Below are 27,772 nucleotides of genomic sequence, written 5' to 3' on the forward strand. Positions count from 1 at the left end.
AATTTCTTAGGGTTGTATTTGAGGATCTTGATGTCCAAGACAAAGCAGTTATTCTCCCACTATTGTGTGGCGTCTTGTTTAGCTTTGCATTTTATTTTCCTCATTTGCCTTTCTTCTTTTAAGTTTAGAGCGTTGAGACGCTTGCAAAATTATAGCACTTGACATAGTTTCTTGGCTGCCACTCCTCCTCAGTCAAAACTAAATCCTGTAGAAAAAAAATGGGAAGATTTACAAAACCTGATGTCTTATGAGCTAGAGAACAGGGACTTGACAGATCTAGCGTACTCCAGAGTCAGAGATTGTACACTAATACTTCTGAAGTTCCTGTTACACAATGAAGGTAAATTTCAAGAAGAGATTTTTAGAAAGTGTCTTCAGTTTCAAGTCTCACATGTGCCGAAGGCATTTTGTCCTCTAACAGAGCTGTGAACTGGCCCGCAGTCAGATCATGCATCTCCCACGCTGTTTCCCACTTCAATATCCTCGTCCTATCTAATGTGTGAAGGCATTTCTTCACCTCTGTAGGCAGGGGAGCACAGAACAGCCCTTATGGTTCTTCAGGCTAATGCCAAGCGCTGGCATCTTTTAGACTCTCTGTGGCTGATAATTAGTCTTTCCCCTATCAACACCAACTCCTGTTTTCCTTGCTGAGACAGAAATGCAATCTGATACTGAGGTATCTTCTCCTGTGGTTATTCAAAGGAAGGTGATTTTTTCAGGAAAGAATCCTGTGTGTTCCTAAGGAAGAGCTAATACTACTCCTAAGCACTGTATTGCCCCAGCTTTTGCCCCTGAAAGACCCTTCCCCAGCTCTGCAGGTGGTCTGTTCTCTAGGGCCTCTTGTCCCCGCAGCCTGCTGGGCTCCTGTTACGCAGTGCAGTGCAGCCTGCACCCCCATGGGCTGTGTCTTCCACAGGCTACCGGTGTTAGCCATGCTCCAGTCCCTCCCACCGCAGAGATGCCCGCTAACGAACTAGATGTCAAAGAGCCTACTCCTTACATTTGGAAAGTAATGACAAGTTACTTAACCTGGGTGCCAAGACCATCTTAAAAATATTACAAGTGTTTCTTGTTTGACTGCGTAATTGAGCGTCTGTGAGTAATGTAAAAAAAAAGTGTTTACTCTTAGAACAAGAAAGTGTTTGGGTAAAAAATTGCTTAACTACAGCGAGGACGAGTCCCACCTGGAGTAACCAGCCATTTTCCCTTCCATGAGTGCTTATTTTGTGGTGCTATAGAAAACAGAAATAAGAGCTAGAGGCTCGGCGCGCTCCTGGGAAACCACCTTGTGAGATGTAAGGCAGGGCAAATCTCATTCACAATACTGTTTTTAATATCTAAACCCAAACAACCGTAGCATTTGCCAAGGATCATATGTTTATTTATTGAAATGCTTCAGCATCTACGACTTGCTTCAGATATTTGTCAATAACTTACACGTCTTAATTGTAAGGAGTGAAAAATCAACAAACACATTAAAATTTCTGAGATTCTGATGCCCGCAGAGAATTTGAGTAACATCAGTCACATTTATAACCTCGCATCTGACTGCTACTTTCCTTCTGTCCAGAAAGAAGGAAAACAAAGGCTTGTGCCTCATGCCCAGAAAGTTAATGCATTCATGTAAAAACAGATTTTGGCAAAGAGCAGACAGAGGAAGGAGTTTCTCAGCTCAGAATTCTCTGTGGAAATGGTCTTAGTCCAGAGCCTTATTACATTACCTGCAGTGCCTGCTACCTGTTAGCACCCGAGATGTCACCTCAGGTGTCTCAAATCCCTTAGGAACTCTGGTCCTGCAAGGAGAAACTTCAGAGGATGGTACAGCGCCTTGCTGTGACACCTAGCTCAGCACCAAGCCTGACTTTGAACTCTTGGAGAGAACGACTGTCACGTTTAGCTTGGTGCTGATTTCTGGGTTTGTACTCCCTCTGTGCCCTGATACGGTCTGGGACCGCGGCTCCGTTGTTAACCAAAGCTTTGGAAGAGATGGTGCGAAAATGCAGTATTTGCACATACAGTCGTTACAAAAGCAGGATCAAAATGGTGCTATACCGTAACAGAGGCGTGTGTTGTTTGTGTGAAGAGCACATGGGGATGTTCTGGGCTGGGCAACCTAAACTACACCCTAGGTCTTCTTTCCGCTCCATGTCTTCTGATTGTGATAATTGAGAGATTTTAGTGCTCAAAAACGGTGGCTTCCAAAAAGCGGAAGAAGCACCTCTAATATCTTTGTTTTTACCTTAATTTAGTGCATTTTTATTGTTCCTGTTTTGTGTCCGAAGAAAACCCCACTGAAAGAAAACTGCCACGGCAGACGCAATTGAAATGCAAACAGAAGGTTTCACAGGAGCCCTGCCAGCGAGCACTGTGTTGGAGATGCACAAAATTACCCTCCTGCAAACGACCTTACAATGAGGGGAGGGAACGAAGAGAGGTCTAAGTAGCGACGGTTGCCTTCTTCCCTACACCATTGCTCTTTCTCTGGGCAGACATCAATAAAAGGCAGTGATGCTAGAAGCTACAGGGACTTGTGTAAGATTAACTTGGGGTTAATTCATAGAATCAAAGAACGTCCTGAGTTGGAACGGACCTGCAAGGACCACTGAGTCCAACTCCTGCCCCTGCACAGGACAACCCCAAATTTATACCGTATCTCTGAGGGCGTTGTCCAAATGCTTCAGGCTTGATGCTGTGACTGCCTCCCTGGGGAGCCTGTTCCAGTGCCCCACCGCCCTCTGGGTGAGGCACCTTTTCCTAATATCCAACCTAAACCTCCCCAAGCACATCTTCCTGCCATTCCCTCGGGTCCTGTCATTGGTCACCAGAGAGAAGAGTTATAGCGCTCCACGCAGGTTGTTCTGCTGGAAAGCAAAAGTACTTCCGTTACTGTGGTATTATTTGTTCGTTGAAAATACCTCTCCTGCAAAAGGGTAATGAATGTGGGATATTCTAACAGAATTTAAATGACCAAAAACTTTGGGTTTATCCTTCTGATACAATATGTCTGCCAGCAATTACGCATTAGGCTAGTTTGCCACTAACATGACCTTGACTCAAAGCATGTCCACCAGTTTGAATTACATTCTTTTTACTTTTGCTAAGGATTTGGTTATATTTTTAGAAGTATACTAGTGGCTTCTACTTCCCAACTCAGGTTTTGACCTTGCAAATATCTGGTCTGTCTTTTGTTATGTTTATCAATTTATTTCTTAGGATTGTGACTAGACCTAATGATTTTCATAACAATTTTGCAATTAGTCTAATATTTAGCACTTATCTACCAAGCAATGTTTGTTCATACAGTGCTTTATAGTTTCAAAGAGTTACATGATAACTCACTATTAACAAACAGACAGAAAAAAAACCCCAAACCTGGAAAACAGAGTGGTTTATAAAACAAGCACAAATCAACAGGCATTGAACTGATGTGTAGTACAATGGTTAGTGCTTTAGCATGACTGAGCACGTGGGGAGAACTTCAGATGACAAAAATTGCTCCGGATAGGTAACGTCAAGGTGCAACTCTCGATGTCAAGGGAACTCTATTTACTCTTAGCTGCTGTAGGTTCCACGTCTATGTCCAGATCCGACAGAGCACAGTAGAAGAGCATCTGAACGTATTTTGTTGTTGTAACTGTAATGCATAGTAAAACCATGTGAAACAATGCTATTATATATCTTAGACAAATATATGGATTCTGAGGCTTTGAAAGCACTACACAAATATCAGGAAAAACTTAGAACACCTTCATCAATTGGATTAAGCACATATTATAAAGAGCTAAAGGCAAAAAACGCTCAGTAATTAAAGGGAAAATCTCCTTTAATCAACCTTTCTTCAACATTTTCCTTGACTTGTCAGACTGATAGTGGAGTTCAAGTGGAATAGAAATATTAAAGTTTTGCTTTTCAAGAGTGCCTGAATTTGAGGAGTGGAAAGTACCCTTCTGGCCAATAATTCCTTCTTTTATAATTTACAAGAATTCATGGGCTCCTCTGACTCAGATCCCACTCCTTGTGCAGAAAGTGAAGCAACAGTGTCCTGGTATTTCTGCCTTTGAGGGTATCAAACTGCACGCATCTAGTCTTCACAATCCTTACACAGCTTTTATTGAGCCAACATCCTGAAATGGCTCAACACCACAAATAGCACGGAAACTACCATGCTGCTAGAAAGCTACGACCTAGTTGCCATGACTGAAACTTGGTGGGACGAATCCCATGACTGGAACGTGGCTATCGATGGCTACAGACTTTTCTGAAGGGACAGGTGAGGAAGGAGGGGCAGAGGCATTGCTCTCTACATCAAAAAATCAATACGGTGTGAAGAGCTGTCCCTGTAGAATAACCATGAGTCGGTCGAAAGCTTATGGGCAAGAATCAGAGACAGAGGCAACAAAGGAAACCTGTGGCCTGTGTCTAGTACAGGCCGCCTGATCAAGGAGAGCCTGCTGACGAAGACTTCTTCCTCCAGCTCCAGGAGGCTTCGTGCTCGCAGGCTCTTGTCCTACTGGAAGACTTCAACCACCCCCACCTCTGCTGGAAAAGTAGCATGGCGAGCTGTAGGCAATCCAGGAGATTCCTAGAATGCGTTGAGGATAGCTTCTTGAGCCAGGTGATAGACATCTCTACCCGAGGGGATGCAATACTAGACCTGATGGTCACCAATGCAAGTGAGCTCATAAGTGACGTGAAGAGTGGAGGCAACGTGGGCTGCAGCAATCAAGCAGTGGTGGAGTTCACACTCCTGAGGGATGTGGGAAAAGCTAGGAGTATAGTCGGCACCCTCAATTCTAGGAAAGCAGAATTCCAGCTCTTCAAGAAGTTAGTCAGCAGGACCCCCTGGGAAATGGTCCTCAGGGGCAAGGGAAGAGAAGAGGGCTGGCAGATGTTTAAGGACACATTCCATAAAGTGCAAGAGCTCTCAGCTCCCAGGTGTAAGACATCAGGCAAGCAAGGGAAGAGACCAGCATGGCTGAGTTGAGACATGCTGGTCAAACTAAAGAGCAAGACGGAACTGCACAGGCAGTGGAAGTGGGGACAGGTGTCCTGGGAAGAGTGTAGGTACACTGCACGGTTGTGTAGGGATGGGGTTGAGATGGCCAAGGCGCGGCTGGAGCTGTATTTGGCAAGGGATGCAAAGAATAACAAGAAAGGCAGAGGAGCCGGGAGACCTGCAAGGGTAAGCAAAGAACCTATAGAGAAACTCAAATGGAAGAAGGAGGTTCACAGTGTGTGGAAAAAGGGACTGGCCACTTGGGAGGAATATAGGAAAAAAGGGTAGAAAGGAGGACCCGGGGAACTACCGACCTGTCGGCCTCACTCTTTGCCTGGGCAGATCATGGAACACGTCCTACTAGAAGCTATGTTAAGGCACATTTAGGACAGGGAGGTGATCTGAGGCAGCCAGTATGGCTTCAGGAAGGGCAAGTCCTGCCTGACCAACCCAGTGGCCTTCTATGATGGAGTGACTACATCAGCGGACAAGGGAAGAGCTATAGATGTCATCTCTCTGGACTTGTGTAAGACCTTTGACACTGTCCCCCTCACCATCCTTCTCTCTAAATTGGAAAGATATGGATGTGATGGGTGGACTTTTCGGTGGATGAGGAACTGGCTGGATGTTCACAACGACAGGGTAGTGGTCAATGACTCAATGACCAGATGGAGACCGGTGATGAGTGGTGTCCCTCAGGGGTCTGTACTGGGACTGGTACTATTTAATATCTTTATCAATGACATAGACAGTGGGCTCGAGTGCACCCCCAGCAAGTTTGCAGACAGCACCGAGCTGAGCAGTGCCCTTGCCACACCTGAAGGACGGGATGTTGTCCAGAGAGACCTAGACAAGCTGGAGAGGTGGACTTGTGTGAACCTCTTGAGGTTCAAGAAGGGCAAGTGCAAGGTCCTGCACCTGGTTCAGGGCAACCCTTATTGCAGCCTTCCAGTAGTTAAAGGGGGACTATAGGAAAGATGGGGCCAATCTTTTTAGCAAGGCCTGTTGGGACAGGACAAGGGGTAATGGTTTTAAACTAAAGGAGGGTAGATTTAGACTGGATATAAGGAAAACTCTGTTTTACTATGAGGGTGGTGAAACACTGGGAAAGGTTGCCTAGAGAGGTGGTAGGTGCCCCATCCCTAGAAACATTCAAGGCCAGGTTGGACGGGGCTCTGAGCAATCTGATCAAGTTGAAGACGTCCCTGCTCACTGCTGGGAGGTTGGACTAGATGACCTCTAAAGGTGCCTTCCAACCTAACCCATTCTATGATTCTATGATTCTGTGTTAAATGACCATGTCTAGCCACATATTGGAGCGTTTTTGCAGGTGTGCATGGTTCTGTTTTCAGTACCATGTGACGAAGCAAATGATCTCAGACACGCTCTATACAGCGTAGTAACACTTCATAAGGAAAAAGGATTCCTGGAAAAATTATTTCTGTCCTCTGACCAAGCATTCAAGATTTTGGCACACTGACCAGAACAAGATGACGTTGCTTACCAGAGAGCCACTGTAGACATTTAGGTCGTTTTTCAGCTGGCAGATGGACTCCCAAATAATATGCAGGAATGCCTGAGAGGGCAATACCGATGCCAATCAGGGAGTTGATTGTGTCACTGTAGAGAGGAACTATGACCAGCAGAAGGGAACATATACAGTATACTATAGGGAAGAAGAGGTTAAGCTGTGGAGACAAAAGAAATTCCAGTGTTTATTAAAAGATGCAGTAAATATTCTTGTCAGGCTTTGCAGATCAAAACTAGACGTGTCAGGAGTAAAAACATAACCATTGACTATATGACAACTCTGCAGGGAATCTTTTGACTGCCTACAGTCACAACAATTTGCTAGCCTCTGTGCATGCTGCGGAGAGCCTCTTATCTGGTACGCACCTGAATATCTGACCATTTTGATGTTTTCAGGCCTGCACAAGCTGAGTTCCTTTCCTCATTAGTAAGCAATCAACCTCTGAAAGCAGTACTTTAAAACTGAGCAGCAATGGCTACTTTTCCCTCCAACTTCAACTGCAATTCTTTAATTGTAAGTTTGCCTGGGAACTCACTCAGCTAGACCTTCAGATACTGTGTTGATGCTACAGAACTAACGCGCCGATGGACGCCATTTTTCCTGGGCACTTAACAAATACCATACCACACCGCACCACAAATAAGGAGAGTTGCAATAACCTCTTCATGGATTTGTTGTGCACTAAAATATCTTTCACTGGCTGTAGTAATGAGCCTTCTCAAGAGTCCAGGACCTGACATTGAATAGTAGCTGAAACTCCTGAGAGTTTACTGGTATTACTCTTTCTTTTTCCTTATACAGGATAAAATGTAAGTTGATGAAAACCAACTGCTACGTTTCAGAAAAGGAAAAAGCGTATGCGGAGTTGTGCATTGACGAAGCTGGCAAATGCTGATAGGAATGACACAGTCATTATCAATAATCTGACTGTAATCCTTGCTTTAGTAGAGTCAACAGCAAAACTGCCAATAAGGCAAGATTTAAACTTTACCTTCCACATATTTTAGGGGAGAGTTTGGAAACGATGTGTGAACATGCTTCAGGGGAATTTGGTCTGCTCTGGAAGACTGGAAAGTTTTCTAGCCGTAGCTGCTTAGTAGGTGCTTAACTCCTTTCTTTGACTGTTTTCTTTGAATGTTTTTTATAATCGGGACGTTACGTTTAAATGGGGAGGAAAAAAAGTGTTGGTCAAAACGGTGCAGGAGGTTATAGGAAGAAATATTTAGATAGGGTGTTAATTTGGATTTCTCATAAGTTTTACCGCATCACTGCAGAGCCAAAACGCAGGTCACAGAGCCAAGAGAGCCCTGGGAACTGGGAGCCAGCACATTGCTTTTTGTGCCTGGGGGAAGCTGTGGTTTCCCGTACCCGCTTCCTGGACAGACACTGCCCTAACACTAGAAACAAGTTTTAGGCGCGCTTTGTTCCTGTGCAGGCTCCCTCTCCTAACGGATAGCCAGACGCTCTTCTGCAATCAGTCATCACACTTGCATTTTACTATGGCCACTCTGCAGTGGGAGAGAGCACTCAAAATGTGTTTGATTATTTAAGCTTTTGATCTTCTGAGTGAGCAGAAATTTGGGCATTTATGGGCTTTGGAGGGATTTTGCTGAATTTGTTCAGCCCTGTAAGTTTGATCAGAGTATTAACCTCTGTGGAGCCCCCGTCACCAGCTCTCCTGAGGTCCGCTGTGAACAACACAAAAGGGGGTTGTTCCTGGATGGGCTAAGAGCCCCAGGCATTTATTCATTCCTTAATTATTTTGAAATAAAGATAGTTATAAGGTTGAATGAAAGGAAAAAGAAATGGTAAATATCATTTCATCCTCACAGCAGAAGTACCAGAGTAGATGTTCTTGTGGAAACTCAAAATGGGGTTTGCGCCTTCTTTTCTTACCTTGTATGTTGAAAGGCTTTCTATGGCTGGGAAATAGTCTGTACCAGGACGGGTAATGTTATGGCTGTGGTATTAAGGATCACATGAACATGTCCCTTAGCTGTCTTTTAGGGCTTGTTTCCCCTCTTGTCTACTTACTTTAATAGGCCGTGGTCTATGCGGCTGAGTATATCTCAAATATATCAGTCCTGTAATGGAGAGACCCACAAAGAGCCAGTAGTTGAAGCAGTAGTAATTAATGAGGAGGAAAACATCTTCCACAAGGAGATAAAGCAAAGTCATTAAGCCCTAGGGATAATAAAAAGAAAGACTATTTAATGTGGAAATGAAGACATGTCTTATAAAATAAAGAGGTAGGAAAGTTATAATCCGGCCCATTTCAAACATATTGGGAGTTAGGAGATCAGGTCCTTGCAAGAAGGAGGTACTTCAAACTCTGGGAAATCTGCAGATGTGCTGTGTGAAACATGCTTCTATCTCCTCCTTAAACGGAATGGTGAGACCGCCACGTTTGGCTGAAGCGGTGTTGGGTTTGTCAAGTTTATGCTTCAGCACAAGCAGGAAACACTCCTAAGAAGGCCAGAGGAGGAGCCCCAGACCCAGCTGCACCATGGAGGAGGCTGCTAGGAAGCTTTCGATAGGCAGCGGCTTGCTCTGCTGTTCTGGTTGCCTTCATTTGGAAAGCAAACTGTTAATTGATTTTCACTGTTGGAGGCTCACACAGCCCACTCATACATTGAGACCAGTAGAGTAAATTCTGTGGTATGCAGGTATGCTGTACTGCCTGCATGGAAAGACCTAAAAATACCAGGAATTTAATGTCTGTTTTAAACCGAGGAGCGGAAAAGAATTCCATGTGAAGAACGTGAACGGTGGTGTATTAAGGGAGTATAGCTCATCTTACTGGTGCAAAATGAATCCCCCGAGAAGAATATTCATAATGAGACCATAACTTTTAGCAAACTATTTGATGTCAAACCGGATCGGTGTGATAATCTATTCATAAACCATACGTAACACAGGGCAATGGAAGCCACCAGATAAAACACATGTTCACGTAAAAGCAGTGAAATGTTTTAAACGATTCCACCTACTTTGCTTGTGCATATCATTCCCCTTATTTTAATCTGTTAGATTTATGGATTATTTGTTAGAATCGTTTGCACTAAGTCTATACCTTATGGTTCCTCGATTTTGTGTCACAAGATTCATTTGTATAGTGACAGCAGGAAAAGGTCAATATGTCTGTAGGCATCCAACGGTAGGCATTTAATTTTAAGTCCTTTGTCACTATTCTTATTACTAGACTACTAGAAAATTAGCCCACGGCAGGCTCTGAGAGGTGTTCCTGCCATATTCTTCCCCAGTGTCACTCTGAAAACTTACAGAAAGACCTAAACAACTCCTGTCTATACTGTTACATCGTTAGCCATTCTCTGTTTTCTAAGTCATGCTATTGTACTTACTCCTCACTAACCTTGTTCAGAGAGTGTATGAACATCAATCAAGCCCTCCTCTTTCCACTGATAACAAAATGCCACCAGACAAAATAACACACCACCACACACCCCCAGTGGGATTTAGAAATTGTGGGCACTTGAGGAAGATGCCTCTGGCGCAGGAGAAGCTGGAGAGAAATGGCTGGCAGAGGTGAGGTGTTTATACTGCCCGGGTCCCAAGCCCCGGCTGCCCAGGGCAGGCATGGGGCCAGGCGGTCACTTACATTGAAGAGGAGAGCAGGGACTGGTGTGAGGCGCTTCACATGAATCAAGCTCAGACTGTCCGGGAGGTGTCCTTCCCTGGCCCCAACATAAAAAAGCCTGAAAAGAAGAATAAGAAAACTCAGCCAGACAGTTAGCCAAGGAATAGCTTGTTGCTTTCCAGCAACGGCAGCGTGAGTTCTTTTATTAGTGCATTGTAAATGCTGCCCTCTTCTCAAATGGCTTTAGTTTATCGATTGGTGCTGATCACAGAAACACACGTCAGATAGTAACAATCCTTCCATCATAAATGAACATCTTGACATGGCAAAAATGAACTGTGTCACTTTCACAATGCAGAAGTAAAGAATGCAGTTTAATAATAAATAATTCCTTTGCATTGATTTAAATCTTATATTTCGTACCTAGATGCTGCAATTATTGATGAGTTTAAGCCACTATAGCAAGACATGGCCACTGCTATAGGAATTATCCACTTCACATAACTGAGGGTTTCACCGCCAAACGTCTGTAACAGAAGAAGGAAATAATAATGAGGCCCGTTACGTTAAGCGTATGGACAACCCTGAGAAACTCTCCTGAAAACACACCAGCCCAAATACAGTGTCATAGCCCACGCTTCCTTCTGGACCCAGTAATGACTTGGGAAATTAGAATTTGGAAAAACTGATCAGATTCAACATAAAAATGACAGATGTGTTTAAAAAAAAACATAAATAAATCTAAGCCTAGATCCAGTCAGTGAGATAATAGAAGAAGTTGTATTGGCTTTTATGTACTGTACAAATCCTGACTGTAGCAATTTATGAGCTATAATTATGCTTTTGTATAAAATATTGGTAAGGTTTTAAAACGCATTTCACTGCAGTTTTGTTTTGTGTTGAAAAAGTCACAGTGCTCCTGCAGCATTAAACAGCACACACTCTACATTAGCATGCTAGCAAAACATCCCTGGTTCTTAAACCACCCACACTTCCCATAGCTCTTTCTCTGTCTGGCCCTGGCAAAAGCATCCTCTATGATGAAGTACTGGTAGGAGCAGGATTTGCAGAGTATATCAGAGGATTTTACAGAGGCTGATTTATTCAAGATATTCTTTATATGCACCTTTTGGTACACTGGTGCTCTTACACAAAAACAGTGTTTTAAACAAGGCAACAATCTTCAGCATGGAAATGTTTCAATTGTTTTGCCAAGTATGCTACCCGAGCTTCTCCCACAGTGCCAGTTACTGCCACATGCAGTAACTTCTGGTTTAATTATTTTATAGAACTTACCACGGCCACTGCATCGCTCGTGAGGAGAGCTGACATGTCCAACACTACGTAGTACGCTATGTTAGTCAGCAAGTAAATAACAGTCACAATAGGCATTGAAATTGCAATAGAAAGAGGTAGATTCCTACAAAAGGAAAATGGCAAAATTATTTCATGTTCTTTGAATAAGGACTATTTAAACAGAAGATTGTTCCCAAATCCAACCATTTGGGAAGGGATGCCTCCATCACTTTCTGTAATCCACCACTGTGTAATCATAGGGCTACAAAATAACGTGCCGTCACGTGTAGAACAATTCCGTCGGCAGCTTAGCTGGCTGCTTGTGGGTCTGTCACAAATTTTAGAGAAAAATCATACATTTATACTTGTAAATTTCATACACTGTCCTTCTATGAAGCAATTTAAGAAAACGCTTAAGCAATGAGATTTAAAGACACACTTAGGTGTTTTTGCGAGCGTAGCACTTTTTTCCTGACTTTGGGACTATGTACGTCCCAAGACAAGGTGGGCTCACTCTGAGTAGGTGAGGCACACCACTCCCACAGGGTGGACGTCCCTGCAGAGGGGAGGAGGTGATACTTGCAGTGCTACTGTGGGCTTTTTCATTTTATTTTGAATAAACCTTTCATCTCTAGTAAAATTAAACTTTTTTCCCCACAAACAGTAATGCTGAAGATGACATGATAAAACAGTCATGAACCCGCAGCAGTCTTACTCTGCTGGTGGAAAATAAAATAACTGCTCTATCTGACTGAAAAGCAATAGAGGATTTTAGAGACCTAGGTGGACCCACACTTTCCCCTGCTTTCAGCAGGGATTTGGTCTCCTCCTTTATCAATTCTCGCCTAAAGTGGAAGGTTTAAAATACATATATGCAGACAAGTGATTTATTAGCATGATACAGTTGGTCATCAGGAAGGGTTTGCATACTTAGTACTTCTCTCAGAAAGAAGAAGGTTTTTTGCAGGAAACTAGTTTGAATAATTTCCAGTCAGAAACAAATGCAGAGCGGCTTGTCCTGCCATCACCTGTCTTAACAGGACACTTCAGGGATTCAGAGGAAAGGCAGCCGTTTACCTCTCAGGGTTCTGCATTTCCTCAGTGACGTAGTTGAGTGTGTCCCATCCCGAGTAAGAGAATAGGGCAGAGTAGAGAGCCAGTGCAATCATCCCTGGATCTGTTGCTGAGCCCTCGAATGGAGCTCTCAGGTTTTCTGTTTCTCCTGTACAAATAGCAGGTACCAAGTGCCTGTTACATTTTCAAAGATTACAACATGGGAAGACATCATGCAGGGCTAAAACATTGTGACCACGCTTTTCATTAAAACAGCTTCTGAGTTTAAAAGAAGGCATTGACCGGATCACATCTTCCTCTAGAAGCCAGATCATTCCTCCTCCCAGTCCCCTCTGTATTTAAGGGCTCGGTTCTGCTTTAACAAAGCAAGAGATGAGACTTCTACTGCCACCAAATGCCCTCAGCATTTTGCGTTCCTCACAGTCATGTTTCCTCTATGCCTTTACCCTCCCTGACCCCACGGAGTAATGCAACGGACCCAGAGTGAGAGGGAGATAGGTATGTGGAGCTACACCATACCACCCCTGGGGCCATGGCCGCAAATGGAGGCTCCACAAGAAGCAAAGGTTTCCCTACTCTCTTGCCTCCAAGCAGAAGGAGGGATCCTAAAAGATTGGTTGAATAGGAACAGGTCCCTGTGGGGGTGGCAGGCGAACCTCCAACTGGCCTACCTCACCTTCCCAGCTGCCCTTACACAACAGATATGGGGCTCTGAACTTGAGGGCCGTGTACATTAGGATGTAGGTGAAGGTCCGTCCAGACGGTTGCCTAGGGAGAGTCGGTCAGCCCCAGGCATTACGACTTCCTCTGTTAAGAAGAAAAGGAGGGTAATTGTTGTAGGTGATTCCCTTGTATAGGGAACAGAGGGCCCAATATGGTGACCATACCCAACCCACAGGGAAGTCTGTTGCCTCCCTGGGGCCTGGGTCAGAGTTGTTACTAGGAAACTCCCTAGTCAGGTACGGCCCTCTGATTACTCTGTGCTACTGGTTATGCAGGTGGACAGTGATGAAGTTGCGGAGAGAAGTCCAAGGGTAATGAAAAGGAACTTCAGGGCACTGGGGCGATAGGTTGAAGGACCAGGAGCACACATAGTGCTTTACTCAATCCCATCAGTGACAGGGAAGAATACTGAAAGCAACAGGAAAACTCACCTCATTAACACGTGCTCAGAGGCTGGTGCCATCAGTGGAATTTTGTTTTTTTTGATCATGGGGAGGTTTACATGGTACTGGGCCTGCTGGCTGCAGATGGAGCTCATCTGTTTCAAAGGGGGAAGAGGATTCTTGCACATGAGTTGGTGAGTCTCATTGAGAGGGCTTTAAACTAGGTGTGAAGAGGGAAGGGGGTATATAGCCAGGCCCACTAGAGAGGAGCCTAGGGGTGGCGCGCCAATGTTGGGGGTGAAACCGATAGCCCGGCCCAAGTGCATCTACACCAATGCACGCAGCACGGGCAACAAACAGGAGGATCTAGAAGCCATTGTGCAGTGGGATAGCTATGACTTAGTCACCACCACAGAGATGTGGTGGAATGACTCTCATGACTGGAGTGCTGCAATGGATGGCTATAAGCTTTTCAGAAGGGATAGGCGAGGAAGGAGAGGTGTTGGGGTGGCTCTATATGTTAGGGAGTGTTTCCATTGTATAGAGCTTGGCAGCTGTGATGATAAGGTCAAGTGCTTATGGGTAAGGATGAGGGGGAAGGCCAACAAGGCAGATATCCTGCTGTGTGTCTGTTGTAGACTATCTAACCAGGATGAGGAGGTAGATGAAGTGTTTTACAAGTGGCCGGTAGAGGTCTCACAATTGGTTGCCCTTTTTCTAGTGGGGGACTTCAAGTTACCACGTCTGCTGGAAACACAACACAGCACAGAAGAAATAGTCTAGGAGGTTCCTGGAGTGTGTAGATGACAACTTCCTGACACAGCTGGTAAGTGAGTTTACCAGGGGAGGTGCCTCGCTTGACCTCCTGTTCACAAACAGAGAAAGACTGGTGGGGGATGTGGTGGTCAGAGGCCGTCTTGGTGTTAGCCACCATGATATACTAGAGTTCTTGCCTGACAAAGTAAGAAGCGCGGTCAGGAAAACCACTACCATGGACTTCTGGAGGGCAGACTTTGGCCTGTTCAAGACATGGGTTGGGAGAGTCCCTTGGGAGGCAGTCCTGAAGGACAAAGGGCTCCAGGAAGGCTGGGCTTTCTTCAAGAAGGAAGTCTGGAAGGCGCAGGAGCAGGCAGTCTCCATTGGCACAAGACAAACCAGAGGGGAAGACGACCAGCCTGTCTGAAAAGGGAGATTTTGCTGTGTCTCAGGAGAAAAAGGAGAGTTTACCACTTTTGGAAGAAGGGGCAGGCAACTCAACAAGAGTACAGGGATCTCATTAGGTTGTGCAGAGGGACAATTAGAAAGGTAAAAGCCCAGCTAGAATTCAGTCTGGCCATTGTTGTAAAGGATAACAAACAATGTTTTTATGAATATATTAACCACTAGAAGAGAACCAAGGAGAATCTCCATCCTCTATTGGATGTGGAGGGGAACATTGCCAGTGAGGATGATGAGAATGCTGAGGTGCTTAATGCCTTCTGTGTCTCGGTCTTTAATAGTCAGACCAGTTATCCACGTTTCCTGCCAGGAGCCTGCTCCAGCACAGGCTTCCTACATGGACACAGACTCCTTTGGGCACATCCACCTGGTCCGACAGGAAGGAGGATCCAGGGGAGTGCAGGCCTGTCAGCGTGACCTCAGTACCAGGGAAGATCATGGAGCGCTTAATTTTGAGTGAGCTCACCAAGCATGTGCAGGACAACCAGGGGATCAGGCCCAGCCAGCATGGCTTCATGAAAGGCAGGTCCTGCCTGACCAACCTGATCTCCTTCTATGACCAGGTGACCTGCCTAGTGGATGAGGGAAAGGCTGTGGACATTGTCTCCTTGGACTTTAGCAAAGCCATTTAAAACTGTCTCCCACCGCAGCCACCTAGAGAAGCTGGAGGCTCATGGCTTAGACAGGTGTACTCTTCACTGGGTAAAAAACTGGCTGGATGACAAGCCCAGAGAGTTGTGGTGAATGGAGCTAAATCCAGTTGGTAGCCGGTCAGAAGCGGGGTTCCCAAGGGCTCAGTCTTGTTTAATATCTTTATCAATGATCTGGATGAGGGGATACAGTACACCCTCAGTAAGTTTGCAGACGACACCAAGTTGGGCAGGGGTGCTGATCTGCTCGAGGGTAGGAAGGTTCTACAGAGGGACCTGGGCAGGCTGGATCATTGGGCCAGAGCCAACTGTATGAGGTTCAACATGGCCAAGTGCTGGGTACTGAACTTTGGTCACAACAACCCCATGCAACGCTACAGGCTTGGGGAAGAGTGGCTGGAAAGCTCCCAGCAGAGAAGGACCTGGGGGTGTTGGTTGACAGCTGGCTGAACATGAGCCAGCAGTGTGCCCAGGTGGCCAAGGAGGCCAACACTATCCTGGCTTGTATCAGGAATCGTGTGGCCAGCAGGATTAGGGAAGTGATCGTGCCCCTGTACTCGGCACTGGTGAGGCCGTACCTCGAATACTGCGTTCAGTTTTGGGGCCCTCAGTGCAAGAGGAGATTGAGTAGCCAAAGCAGAAGGGCAAAAAAGCTGGTGAAGGGTCTGGAAAGCAAGTCTTACGTGGATAGGACGAGAGGACATGACTTCAAGGTGCATCACAGGAGGTTTAGATGGGTATTAGGAAAAATTTCTTTACTGAAGGAGTAGTCATTCATTGGAATGGGCTGCCCAGAGAGGTGGTAGATTCACTGTCCCTGGAGTTATTAAAAAAATGTGTAGGTGGCACTTCAGGGCATGGTGGTGTTGGGTTGATGGTTGGACTTGATGATAATGTCTTTTCCAACCTTAATTATTCTATGTTTCTTACAATTCTATGATGTGGATGCACGAGCAGAGGGAATGGCCCCTGGGCCAAACCGCATTGTGGCGGCTTCACGTACGTGAGCGGGCTGGGAGTTTTGATGGGGTGAATTTGAAAGCACGTGTAAATTTGTGACTGTGATAACAGGGCAAGGCCTCTATAGTGGTGCAGCTTTTATAGACATCATGGACTCACACCTCTGTAAAACTGCAGCAGCTTCATGCAGGGAACTATTCATTCATATAAGTGTGGCCATTGAGCAAAGCTTTCCCTCCACATCTTCACATTCTTGCCCATAGGGCTGGGTTTGTTGCTCAGGTTTCTTTGGACTTGAACAAACCCGAGACAACTGGCATGCACAGGTAAGAGCTACAGAATTAAGCTGTCTTAAAGTCTGGTGTTGCTTTAGATCATAACAGCCAATGCATTAGAACTACAGCTGAGGAAAGCAGAAGGCAGCAGACAAGTGAAAACAAGCATGCTCAGTAGGTTTTTCTAGCTAGTTTCAGCAGGAGAAAAAGAATTTCACAGGAAAGGAAAAATGAAGAAATCCTAGTAACTAAGCAACAGAGCTAGAGTTGGAAGAGACCTCGCTGTACCAGAGATGCAAATTAATAAAGTCAAATCTATTGTCACACGCCAAGATCAGAGGTAGCACTGGAAAAAACTAGTCTCTGCGTATTCAGTGTATTCACTTCAGTCCAGGTACTGCTGCTACAGGGTGGCTCATCTGTCCTGTGGTGTCTTACAGTACCGCAGTGATTCATAGGACCACAGTATTACAGCCTTTTCCCTTGTTTCTAGGAACAAGCACGCCCTCTCACCAATGAAGGGAAGGGCCTCCCCTGTCCTCTCCCCACGCAGGGCGCCGTGTCGGCTCTCTGCCACGGGCAGGGCAGGGAGAGCGGCGGGGTGAGGAGCGACGCAAAGGATGTGTCCGGCAACTTCTGCTGTGCTGTCCTGTCACAGGACAAGTAGCGACACTCGCCTTTAACATGCGTGAGTCAGGGACACTGAGGCTGACTTTAAAGCAGCACTGAACCGATGTTAATTCAGCTGCTATTTGCTACTCAGCCTGAGCAGCGCAGAACTTGGTGTGTGTTGGTTTGCCACACTGAGGGTAGAAGAAGAATTCAACCCCTGTTGCTTAACGAGCCTTAAAATTTCTCTAATCCTCCTATGGCAGACAGGTGTTTTCCAGCGTAATTAGCACTTCTTGTGTTAGTCTTAGGAAGTCTGATCTTCCTGCACAGATTTTGAAACTCCTATACGGTTTGTTTTTAAGAATTGAAGTAAATGAAAAACATTCTCACCTTTACCAATTTTGTAGAGGCCAACAGATATCACCAAGATGAGAGCCATAACTTTTGCATATGTGAAAATATCTTGTACACGGGTTCCCCACTTCACATTAACACAATTAATAAAAGTTAAGGAACCTGTAGAGAAACAGAATATGCATGAGAGGAGCACTGATCTTTCATAATATCACCTAAAGCACATTTCAAATACTTTCTTCCAGATCCCACTCCTCTTTCAAGAAATAAAGCCAAATCAAATCTCACCATTTCAAGACCACCTGGACTTATTAAAAAAGAATGAAATACCTGATTTAAAAGTTACACAATAGTTTTTTGGAGGATACTTTTTTCCTGACAGTAGGTAAGACAAAACGCATCACATTTTGAATTTTAGGACTCACTCCTGCTCCTTTCAAATAACCTTTGAATGTTACTACAGCCAGCAGAGTTGCTCACATGCAGAAGGTGATCTTTCTCTAGAGTCTTGTACTTATGCTGAAGTTCTTCCTGAAGTTCTCCATGCCAATGTGAACCCTAGTCTACGTAGAGCGTAAGGACAGCTTCTGCACCAAAAAGCTGGGATGTGCTTGACCAGAGGCTGAACTGAGCCAGGCCAGCATGCTGTTAGTCTGTGCCCTTGGCTTAGCAGCTGTGTCGTTCATGCTTTGACCCCAGCCCTGAAGATTACAGAAGTACTTACTTTGAGAGTTCTCTCAAGCCTCAATTTTGATGGAATTGAATAGAAATAACAAAGCAGTGTGGTTGCAGAGAGTGGGTGGGATCAGTTAATTTTCCTTTCCTCCTTCTGCCGTATTCTTTGCATTCAGTTTTGTCGGAGAAGTTAGACCCCGATGAGCAGGTAAAGCACTGTGACCAGCACTGCTGCTCGGCCGGTGGCGCGTCCAGCCAGAGCTCCAGCCGTGTGCCCACCTCCTCTCGCTCTAGTACACGCACACACAGCATCACAGGCAACTTCTCTCTCTTACAACTCCATAATTCAAAACAGGGGTAGACGAGGAAAGGAAAGGGTATGCATTGGTACCAGGTACAAAGCCCAGCTGCTGGCTTCGTACAGCAGGCCAAATGCAGCACGGGCGGTCCAGAGTGCTCCCAAGCATGGATCAAAATGGGCTACTTCTTCTCTAGCAGTCTTGTTGGTCTTTCCTTGTCTTTCTTTGACCTGCTTATAATCTCCACTTCAGTTTTGAAAAGAAGAGAAAGGGTTTTGTGGTGCTTAAAATGAAAACCATTTAGAAACCTTTCTATGTAGGAAGGAAATCAGCATCCACCTGCAGATGCTCACGGACTTCTTGCCTTCATTATCACAAGTGACTCTGCATATTTGACAGAGAGTCCTGTCATCTGTCAAGGTAATAAGAGACCTATTGACAGAAGTGGGATCTGATTTGCCTCCACTATTTCCCCTTAATATACCAAAAGTGTGCAATGGGGACAGAACTTTGGTTTTATTCTGGTATTAAAAAATCCCAAAAGGTTATACAATGATTGCTCATGCCTAGTGTCACGCTTGAATATAATTTTAAACCTGTCTGTAAATAATGACTTCTGTAAACCTTGCTGTGGTAAATGTGACATTTATATTGAAATAAGATTTTATGCTCTATAGTTAAAAAAAAGCGTCCTCAGTGGAACTTAACCATATAATTCTTTCTTAAAAGTATGGTAACATAGATCAGTTGCTGTTAGAATTATAGGTCTACGTCTTGAAAATTATAAATTCAGTGTTGACTGATGTTTTCAGTACTGAACATTTAGGGGTCATTTGTGATGCTGTGAAGTGCTATTTCAAACACTGCAAAGGGTATGGTTACTGCATCTTCATATGACACATATCCTGTATCACGTGATGCAGTGCAATTCAGTTCAAGGCAACGGGATCTTGACATGGAATTCCCAGTAAGTTCTAGTCCATATATATGGCTAAATAAGCTCTCCACTCTGTTGGTGAAGTGCCAGTTAAACCCATGATCCTGAGCCTTGCCTAAATTGCTCAAGGGAGGAATATATTTGCTATCTGACACTGCTAAATTGCGTCTCACGGCTAATATAATACCCTGTAATTTTCCCTACAGTCTGGACTGTTACTCAAAATGCTAAGCCTAGTCAGTGGTGAGGCAGCTACTTTACTGTATGAGAAAGCAGCAGCTGCCAGCCACAGCAGGGGCATGACTCAGAAATCAGAGGTGCTGCAGCACACAGCTGAATCGCATGAAGACCTCAGCAAGACTAACTACAAAAATGAAGGCTTAAAGAAATATCAGCACTTGAAGGCTGCTTCTCTTAAGTGTTAGGATTTCATGAGGGGGACCTAGAACCCTGGGAAAAGCAATTTTGGTCTAATAAATCACTGCTTTTCTGTGCAAGTGGAGAATTTCAGCTGACAAACTCTTTTGGTGTAGGGTTAGTTCCCTTTTTGAATGCTGAGTGGTCATGATGGTCTCAAGCTCCTGCACGGAGCCTCTTTCAGAAGTGGACTTCCTCTGCACCACAGTGGCAAGAGTCAGGGCCACAGAGAAAACACCTTCTCAGAACTGTCAGTATACATTACACTATCTTAATTTAAAATTACTTATCCTTTTGGAAGCTTTGGTTGAGTTGTACATTTTAAGCCATTTTTAAGAGATCGTGCGATAGCACGGCCTAAAAGGAACACATATTCCATCTTGACAAATCCACGTTTAAAAGGAAAAGAATCTGAGTGCAGTTCATCTACCAGAGGATAGGTTTGTAAGGCTCATCCCTGTGGTTACCTAAGACATAAAGTCATGACAAAGTCAACTCTGATTACACTACACATTTTTTCTGGAGACAAAATTAATATTAGGCAGAACATTATTAATTCCATATGATTTTTGAGATTTCTGTTCATTTTTTGTGATGTGCAAGAAATAGGGGAGAGAGGACACGGACCAAGCGCAGGCTGTGAATTAGGTGAATGATCCATAGATGTATGTATCTTTAACCAGCAGTCACAGTTTCCCCCCAGACAAGTGGCTGTAATTGTCCTCTCCCCTCTAACAATCCTAGCCCTAGATAAAATCCACCTGGAGTACAGATTATTAGATCCCAAGAACTTGTTTTAGAGAGGCAGTAATTATTTTCACAGAAGGAGAAGGAATAGAAATTCTGAAAAATCCCCTGGGCACCTACAAGTATAGTTCTTAACTTCTAGGAATCATAACTTCACTTACAAATACAAGCAGCTGCAATCAACCTGACTGCATCGTACGGTGGCTCACATTGAGGAAAAATTGGTTGAACAATATAGTTAGCAAAGGTGATTGCTATCACTGCCTGGGTAGTTGGTTCGATAATTAGCAAGGAAGACCACAGTCGGATGAAGGCTACAAAGGAACCAAATGCTTCCAGGATATAGGCATAACTGGCTCCAGATTTAACAATGGATGTTCCCAATTCAGCGTAACACAAAGCTCCAAACAGTGAAAACATCCCACCAAGTGCCCAGATGACTAGTGAGAGTCCATAGGAGGCACTGTACATTAAAACACCTCTGGGTGATACAAATATCCCAGAGCCAATCATGTTCCCTACAATTAAAGAAACTCCATTTAGTAATGTGATTTCTTTTTTCATCTGCATTTTTTCACTTGTGTCTGCCATGTTGTCCATTTCAGCATTTCCTTTTTTAGTTTTGGATTTTTTATTGCAGCATATTCGCCAGGGGAATGGCATCCTTGACTACTGTTACCTGAAAACAAAGGAAGAGAACATCTTTTGTAGCACACATGGCATCAATGACATAGATGAGATAATTAGTAGACAAGGCATAAGTGGTAGAAAGAGCAATTATTTTGCCTATTTTTTATCTTGCAGCCCAGGAACCACATACTACTGGATTTTCTTAACTTTTACTGTTCCTTACCTTTTCAATGGATAAAAGTGAGGCCACAGTCTTTGGTTATAGATTCTGAACCTTTGATGAACTCCAAGTACACTTCTATTACTTATCTTGAATTGTAATTCTATGTTCTGTTATTGAAGTTACCTTAGGACAGAAAGAGACTCTGTGCCCCTGGAAACATACTCTAATACAGCTAGAGTGTCCCACGCAGGTATACCTCTCCCTAAGTTTTGCTCTCATCCCAGGAAGAACTTCACTTCATTATTATTTGTTTCATCAAATCGCACCCACCTGAAAATGATCTGCTGAGGAACAGCAGAGAAAAGAGAAAAGTTTACTCAGGAACTCCAGCCTCAGGAGGTTAATGCTAATGTCAGGATAAAGAAAAGAGCTTTAGTTGTCCCTAGAGATGAGACTGCTGCTGCAGTGAATAATGCAGCTTGTTTAGTTACTAACCTCACTTGATTTCTGGCAGAAGCCACTCGCATGCATAGGGACTGAGTTTTGAACACCCTGTTCCTGGAATGCTTTTGTGTAAGGGAGCAAAACATGACTGTAAAAGCTTCCCACTCCGATGCTCACGGGGCGGGATCCAAGTATGGGGGGAGCTGGGAAGAATGATGTAACTGCATAGTTACGTCAATAAATCAGCCTTGTGCAGACATCGCACCCCTCTGGGGCTGTGGTCCTCAGGGGCAGGGAAGGGAAATATAACAGCCGGGACCGTAGCGGCCGTCTCAGTTCTCTGGTCCTGCTGACCCATACCGATGCTTACTTAGAACAATGATTTCTTTTGGTGCCTGCCTCAAAAGAAATGCATTTGTCCTTCCCTTGCCCCCTCCACACACACTCTAAAACACTTCCAAAGAAAAATTCCTCAAAATTGTGTGAGCCAAAGCCAAGTTCTCCAAGCAGAACAAAGCTCCCCCGTGCGACGCTGGCCAAAACCATTTGACCACAACTTTATGTTGTTAAAGGGTGGGTCATTGGCCAGTTTAAAACAACCAACCTGCCCTCCCCAAACTTCCCAAAAGGTTTGCTTTCCTTTGTAAAGTATGTCTGGTTTAGCACCCCTGAATAATTTATAATTGGATGTGTTCTTTTCCAGCTTTTTTTTGGTGCAACTCAGTTTCCTAGTTGATCAGATAACTAATGAGGCCTGATGAGGATTACGTATTGAAAGATGTCAAACTCTCTTGAAAGATTAAATGCCTCTCTCATCCCAGTGGCACTTTCTCTAACTGCAGGAGCACTGTGGGAACATCGGAGTAATCTTAAACATTAATTTTTGCAATAGGTGTTCAAGCATGACTGCTGAGTCTCCTGTCTTTTGCTGACCTCCTCTTCACACATGGGTGTCTCCTCTTACTTCTTCCTTTGTGCCTCTAAGAAGAAAAAAGTCACCTTGGTCTGGGGGGAGGAATTTCAGGCATCCAATACAACAGTCACATATCCTCCTTAAAATTCCTGGTAAGCACTCCCAGTTTCCTACCACAAACACATTTTTTTTCTGATTGTATGAAAGAAAGGAGTGGAAATATGTATGTCTGTTTCGCCCTGTCCCGTCTGTGTCCCCTTCCCCCCTGCTCCCCCGAAATACATGCTAATACTTCTAGAACTTCCTGGCTCCTTTTCTGCTCTGCACAGCATGGGAGATGTTGGCAGAAATCTCCTCTCATGATCACAGCTGTCGGACCAGAGGGCCCATCAGGACAGCAGCACACTAGAAGTTTGGGCAGAACTCTGTATTAATATGACTTTGGCAGCAGAGCTCATTTAAAATCACATAGTGCTTCTTGTGCCTAATCTGGTATTTTTTTCATCTCTTATTTTTTATTTTATTTTTAAATGTGGGTCATTCAGAGGCCTACTGTGAGCCAAAATGCACTGTTGTTTAAGTGGGTACAGCTCAAAGGGAAAGAGAATTTAAAATGCAGCTGTTCCTGAGATGATATGAATGTGGAGCTATGCAAGTAGTGATCAAAAACAATGGCTATCAATTTTCCTGAAATGAAGTCTTACTGATAAATGACATGAAGTTATTTTCCTGTAAAGTAGGATGAATAATGCAGTTGGTAGGTTTTCACTAGTACAGGTAACTGGCATACATAATATCCAACAAGAACTTTGAGGTCTAGTGCAGATGACCTGGTAGCTAAAGGGAGTTTGAGCATCTGAATTGGCAATGCTACTAGAGCCTAGTATAACTTTTACAATTTGTAGCTATCATGACAGCACAAAGGTAATGATTATTTTCTAAAGTAACACAATGTTTTGCACATTTTTAATTCCCTTTTGTGCTAACGAAAGATTATTTCAGATCTCTAAAAATGTGTAACCAGAGCTGTGTAGGGAAATATTTCTTTCACAAATAAGTGACTGTGGATGAAACTACTTTGAACAAAAAAAAAACAGAATAAGAAACAGATCAAACTTCTGTACTTCGAGAGATGTCACATTAGCAAAACTTTTAACTAGACCCTGAATTAAGTCCAGGAGTAGGTACAGCCTGAGAACCAAAGGATAAGAGATTCCATTTCCATAACCAAGTTGTGTAACTTCACTGTAGTTAAGTTACCCCAATTTATATCAGCTGGAAATCTGCAAGCAAGTAGCAATTTGAGAACAAAAACTTTTAAACAGCTTCTGCCTGGTCCTGTTCCCCACCACCCCCACTCAAATCAAAAGCAATATTCCCGCTAGCTTTGACAGGGCACTGATTTCATTCACTGCGGTGACAATGTTGAAGTTGTTATTGATTTCTTTATTCAGGACTATGTCTTCCTTAAATAAACAATGTTTGAGTGAAGCAGGACTTATGGTGGTTCTTAGCAAAGTGTTCATACTATTACAAAAATCAGTGGAATATAGGAAATAGTCTCCTGTACAGGTCTTCGTCTGTAATAGGAAAATGAGAAGAATTTTTTCTCAAACGTATAAAGAATTTCCTGCTGTTACAATCCAGGCAGTGATGAAAGCAATTTGAGCATATCCCCAATGTCGCCCTCATTTATAGCTTCTGCTATTTTCTTCCTACTGAACCTGGCCCACAGTCCTGCCCTAGTGTCACCGCTGTCACTTTGTCCTCATCCTACCGTCTTTCCTTTCTGGGGCCACCACTGCTGTTTCTGCCTTGAGATCATGTCCCCAGAAGCTTAAGCTAAGAAGCACAGCTGTTGAAGCACGTCTCTGTTCTCTGTCACTTGGGCACCTCCGTAAGTGCAGTAATTTATGTGGTAATTTAAAAACGGAGGTTCTTTGCATTCAGGCATTCTGCTTTAGCATGGTTGAGTATTTAAAGGCTAACCCTACAGAAATAGTAAAACTTTATGGCACCAAAAATATAAGTACAGCTATTTTAGTATCTCTTGTGGATGAAGTCTGAAGAGCAAGTCATAAAAGCTTCCTGACATGAAGGAAGGTCCCTGTTCTCTTGGTCCCCATGGACTGTGACAAGCAGAAAGAGCTTCTGCGCTCTTGAAACCAGAGATTCAGACAGGCATCGACATGCCAGTGTGCCTCGGAGCCTGCAGCAGGCTAAACGAAAGCTGCAAACACTTGCCTGTGCCTGCGTCAGTAAGGGAGCTCGACTACAGAACTTCAGCACCCTGTTTTCCTGCAGGTCCTGCTCTTCCTTAGGGCCTCTCTTGACAAACAGAGGAAAATTTTCCTCTCAGAGACAAAAGAGAATGCCTTGGGAGCACACACAGGCATAATGGCCCTAAATTCTTTACAGTCTCCTGTTTACCTCCCGACTGTATGTACAAAGAACAACAGAAAGGAACTCGCAGAGCGACACCTGAGAAGTTCAGGTGATTCTCCACAGCTCAGTTTCTTCATCAAGCCACTGCCAGAAACCATACAGAAAAGTGCAGGAAGAAGGGACAGCTGGATAGAAGTTGAAAACCAAAGTTGAAATCAAAGTCAGTTCTTCCATAAATTAGTGCAGGACTGGTTTGTCAGGCCAGGGTTTTCTCAGACACTTGCCATCCTTCAGGGGTCCACATGCTCATGAGTGATTCCCTCCTCCTCCTCCTCGATTTGGCAATCAACCTTTGCCAAATAATTAAGTAAGGCTTGGTCAGGGGTTATGGAAGTGTGAACGGCTCCATAGATTTCCAGAGGGACCCAGCTGCCTCAATTTGTTAGGACACTTTGAAATTCTCAGCTTTTAATTCAAGAAGTACTAGGGAATAAATCCGAGGATCTCTCTCAGAGACCAAATAATATTTGCAGATTCCATTGGAAACTGAGGGCATTTAGAAAGTCATCTCCTATGAAAGATGTTGGAACATGCTGGACAGCAAATTTACTCCTTAATATTATTTCAGATACTTTCACGGCCTTTTCTCTCGGTGATTGTTGTCTACTGCCACATCATTTCACACTAATGAAAGTGTGCTGTGCTGTCAATAAACAGCAAAGTCAAACCAGGCAATGAAAGTGGTAAACCCCCAATATTTTCTCATTTCAGTTAGCAAATGGATGACATTAAGGATGTCGTTTAAAAAAAAAAACAAACAACAAAATCCGGTGTATTTTAATTAAGTTTGTATTAGGAAACAATATATGTATAGAAAGCTGTTTTAAAGCCATGAGCAATCCCTTATTTTCCCCAAGTACACTCTAGGAAGTTTTTTTTCCTGCGTGCAGGAGATTGACCAAAATAAAAATCCCCAGTCATATATATTTCTATGAGTAGCTATTGGAACATGAAATCAGAAGAGCCAGCCGTTTTCAACAAGACCAAAATGTGTAGATCAAACCTCAAAACACTGTTTTTTTTAGCATAAACATCAACAGCTCTTAAAAGGAGTATTCCTGGCAGATTACACTGATGAACAACTTCCAGTGTAAGAGAAGATGAAGCAAACGAAAGAAACTTATGTGTGAGGAAGGAACAGCATAGAATAAAACTTTTAACAATAATAGTAAGAAAAGAAACTACAACAATAGAAAAACCAGTTTGATGTCCTCTGAAGAAAACATATCCCACAGCAGTAGGGAAGGAGATTTCCTTTTGGTTTTTGCATTATGTGTTTATAAAAATACTCAGTAAATTAATTCTTCACATGCTCCAATCACATCTGTATGGTTTCCCCATCAGGGGGACTTGCTCCACCCTTGCTACTCCATTCCCACCCCAAAGCAAATCACATAGGATATTTGAGAAAGAAGCTATGGTGCTCCAGATCTAAGAAAGGTATTAAAAAGAGAAGGTAGCAGCTTATCAGAGAGTAGGTGATGTGCTTGTTCCCTTTAGCAGAAAGGCTACTGTAACTGAATAGTGACTCTCTAGCTGCTGCTCTAGATAAGCACACATCTGCTGCACCAGGACGGGTAAGATACCGCTGATATGAATAGCCTCTTCTCTCACTCTTGGTTTAGCCTTGCCTTTAGCTGCTGTTTTTGATACAGTCGCATGAATACTAAAATCAACGAGAGCTTTCAAGAAAGAAGATCCCAGACTCCCCTGGAATGTGGTTTCTCCAAACAACCTCAGCTGAGGTCATTAGCAGGCAGAAGCAGGCAGCTTAAATATCTGCTGCTCTCTATTCCTTAGGAAGCTGGGATAGAAATAAGACAAAAGGAAAGTTAAAAAAAAATAATTTAAAAATCCTTCATCCAGGTGTCACTGAAACCAAGAACAACATTTTCCCAGGTGCTAATGTGAAAAAATACAACCTAGTGCCTTCTTGTTAATTGAGAAAGCCAGAATGAGACTTGTTACTAGCACTGTACACAAAGATGATGTTTATTATTGCATCATAACTTGCCAAAGCAGAAGGATTTTCAGAATGGGGAGACTAGCAAAGAGTGGTAGTTAACTGAAAATCGTAGGTATTATTTCATTTCAAACAACCTAATGTTTTTAAGTTTACTTTTGTTTCTATATTTTCTTTTAAATTTAATCTACTCATTATTAAATATTTTTCAACTTAGTTATTTTTCTTAACTGGAGAACTATACATCTGTGGCTTTTCTAATAATTTATGACATGATGCATGGTACACAAAATAGATTGATCTCATGTTAATATCTTAATTAAATAAGCCTTATAAAATAGTTAAGATAAAAAATAAACAAATAAAGAAATTACTTACACAATGTATTCAGCTTTGTCTTCTGAAACAATATGTTGCCCTGTCAATTAAGTGCTTTTGGAAAGCCAGTATGCCATACAGCACAATATCT

At 43.6% G+C, this 27,772-nt stretch overlaps 2 protein-coding genes across 3 annotated transcripts in view; both read right to left on the reverse strand.

Moving 5' to 3' along the window:
• The window catches only part of LOC135311881 (Y+L amino acid transporter 2-like), a 56,970-nt gene that overhangs the window by 28,891 nt on the left and 307 nt on the right, over positions 1–27,772 (reverse strand). The window contains exon 1 of one of the 2 annotated variants that reach the window (XM_064442453.1): positions 27,682–27,772. The exons of the other annotated variant lie outside the window; for it this stretch is intronic. The gene's annotated coding sequence lies outside the window, so the exon portion shown is untranslated. The remainder of the gene's footprint in view (positions 1–27,681) is intronic. 2 annotated transcript variants of the gene reach the window in all.
• Positions 1,360–27,730, reverse strand: LOC135311880 (Y+L amino acid transporter 2-like). Its single transcript, XM_064442451.1, has 11 exons — positions 27,682–27,730; positions 20,907–21,424; positions 17,707–17,832; positions 12,499–12,643; positions 11,422–11,545; positions 10,549–10,652; positions 10,147–10,243; positions 8,562–8,711; positions 6,501–6,684; positions 3,551–3,634; positions 1,360–2,861 (listed from the first exon to the last, which is right to left on the reverse strand). The coding sequence occupies exons 2-11, from the start codon at positions 21,406–21,408 to the stop codon at positions 2,812–2,814; spliced, it is 1,566 nt and encodes a 521-aa protein (XP_064298521.1). The 5' UTR covers positions 21,409–21,424; positions 27,682–27,730; the 3' UTR covers positions 1,360–2,811.

Source organism: Phalacrocorax carbo, chromosome 2 (assembly GCF_963921805.1).
Source record: "Phalacrocorax carbo chromosome 2, bPhaCar2.1, whole genome shotgun sequence".
Classification (NCBI taxonomy): Eukaryota; Metazoa; Chordata; class Aves; order Suliformes; family Phalacrocoracidae; genus Phalacrocorax; species Phalacrocorax carbo.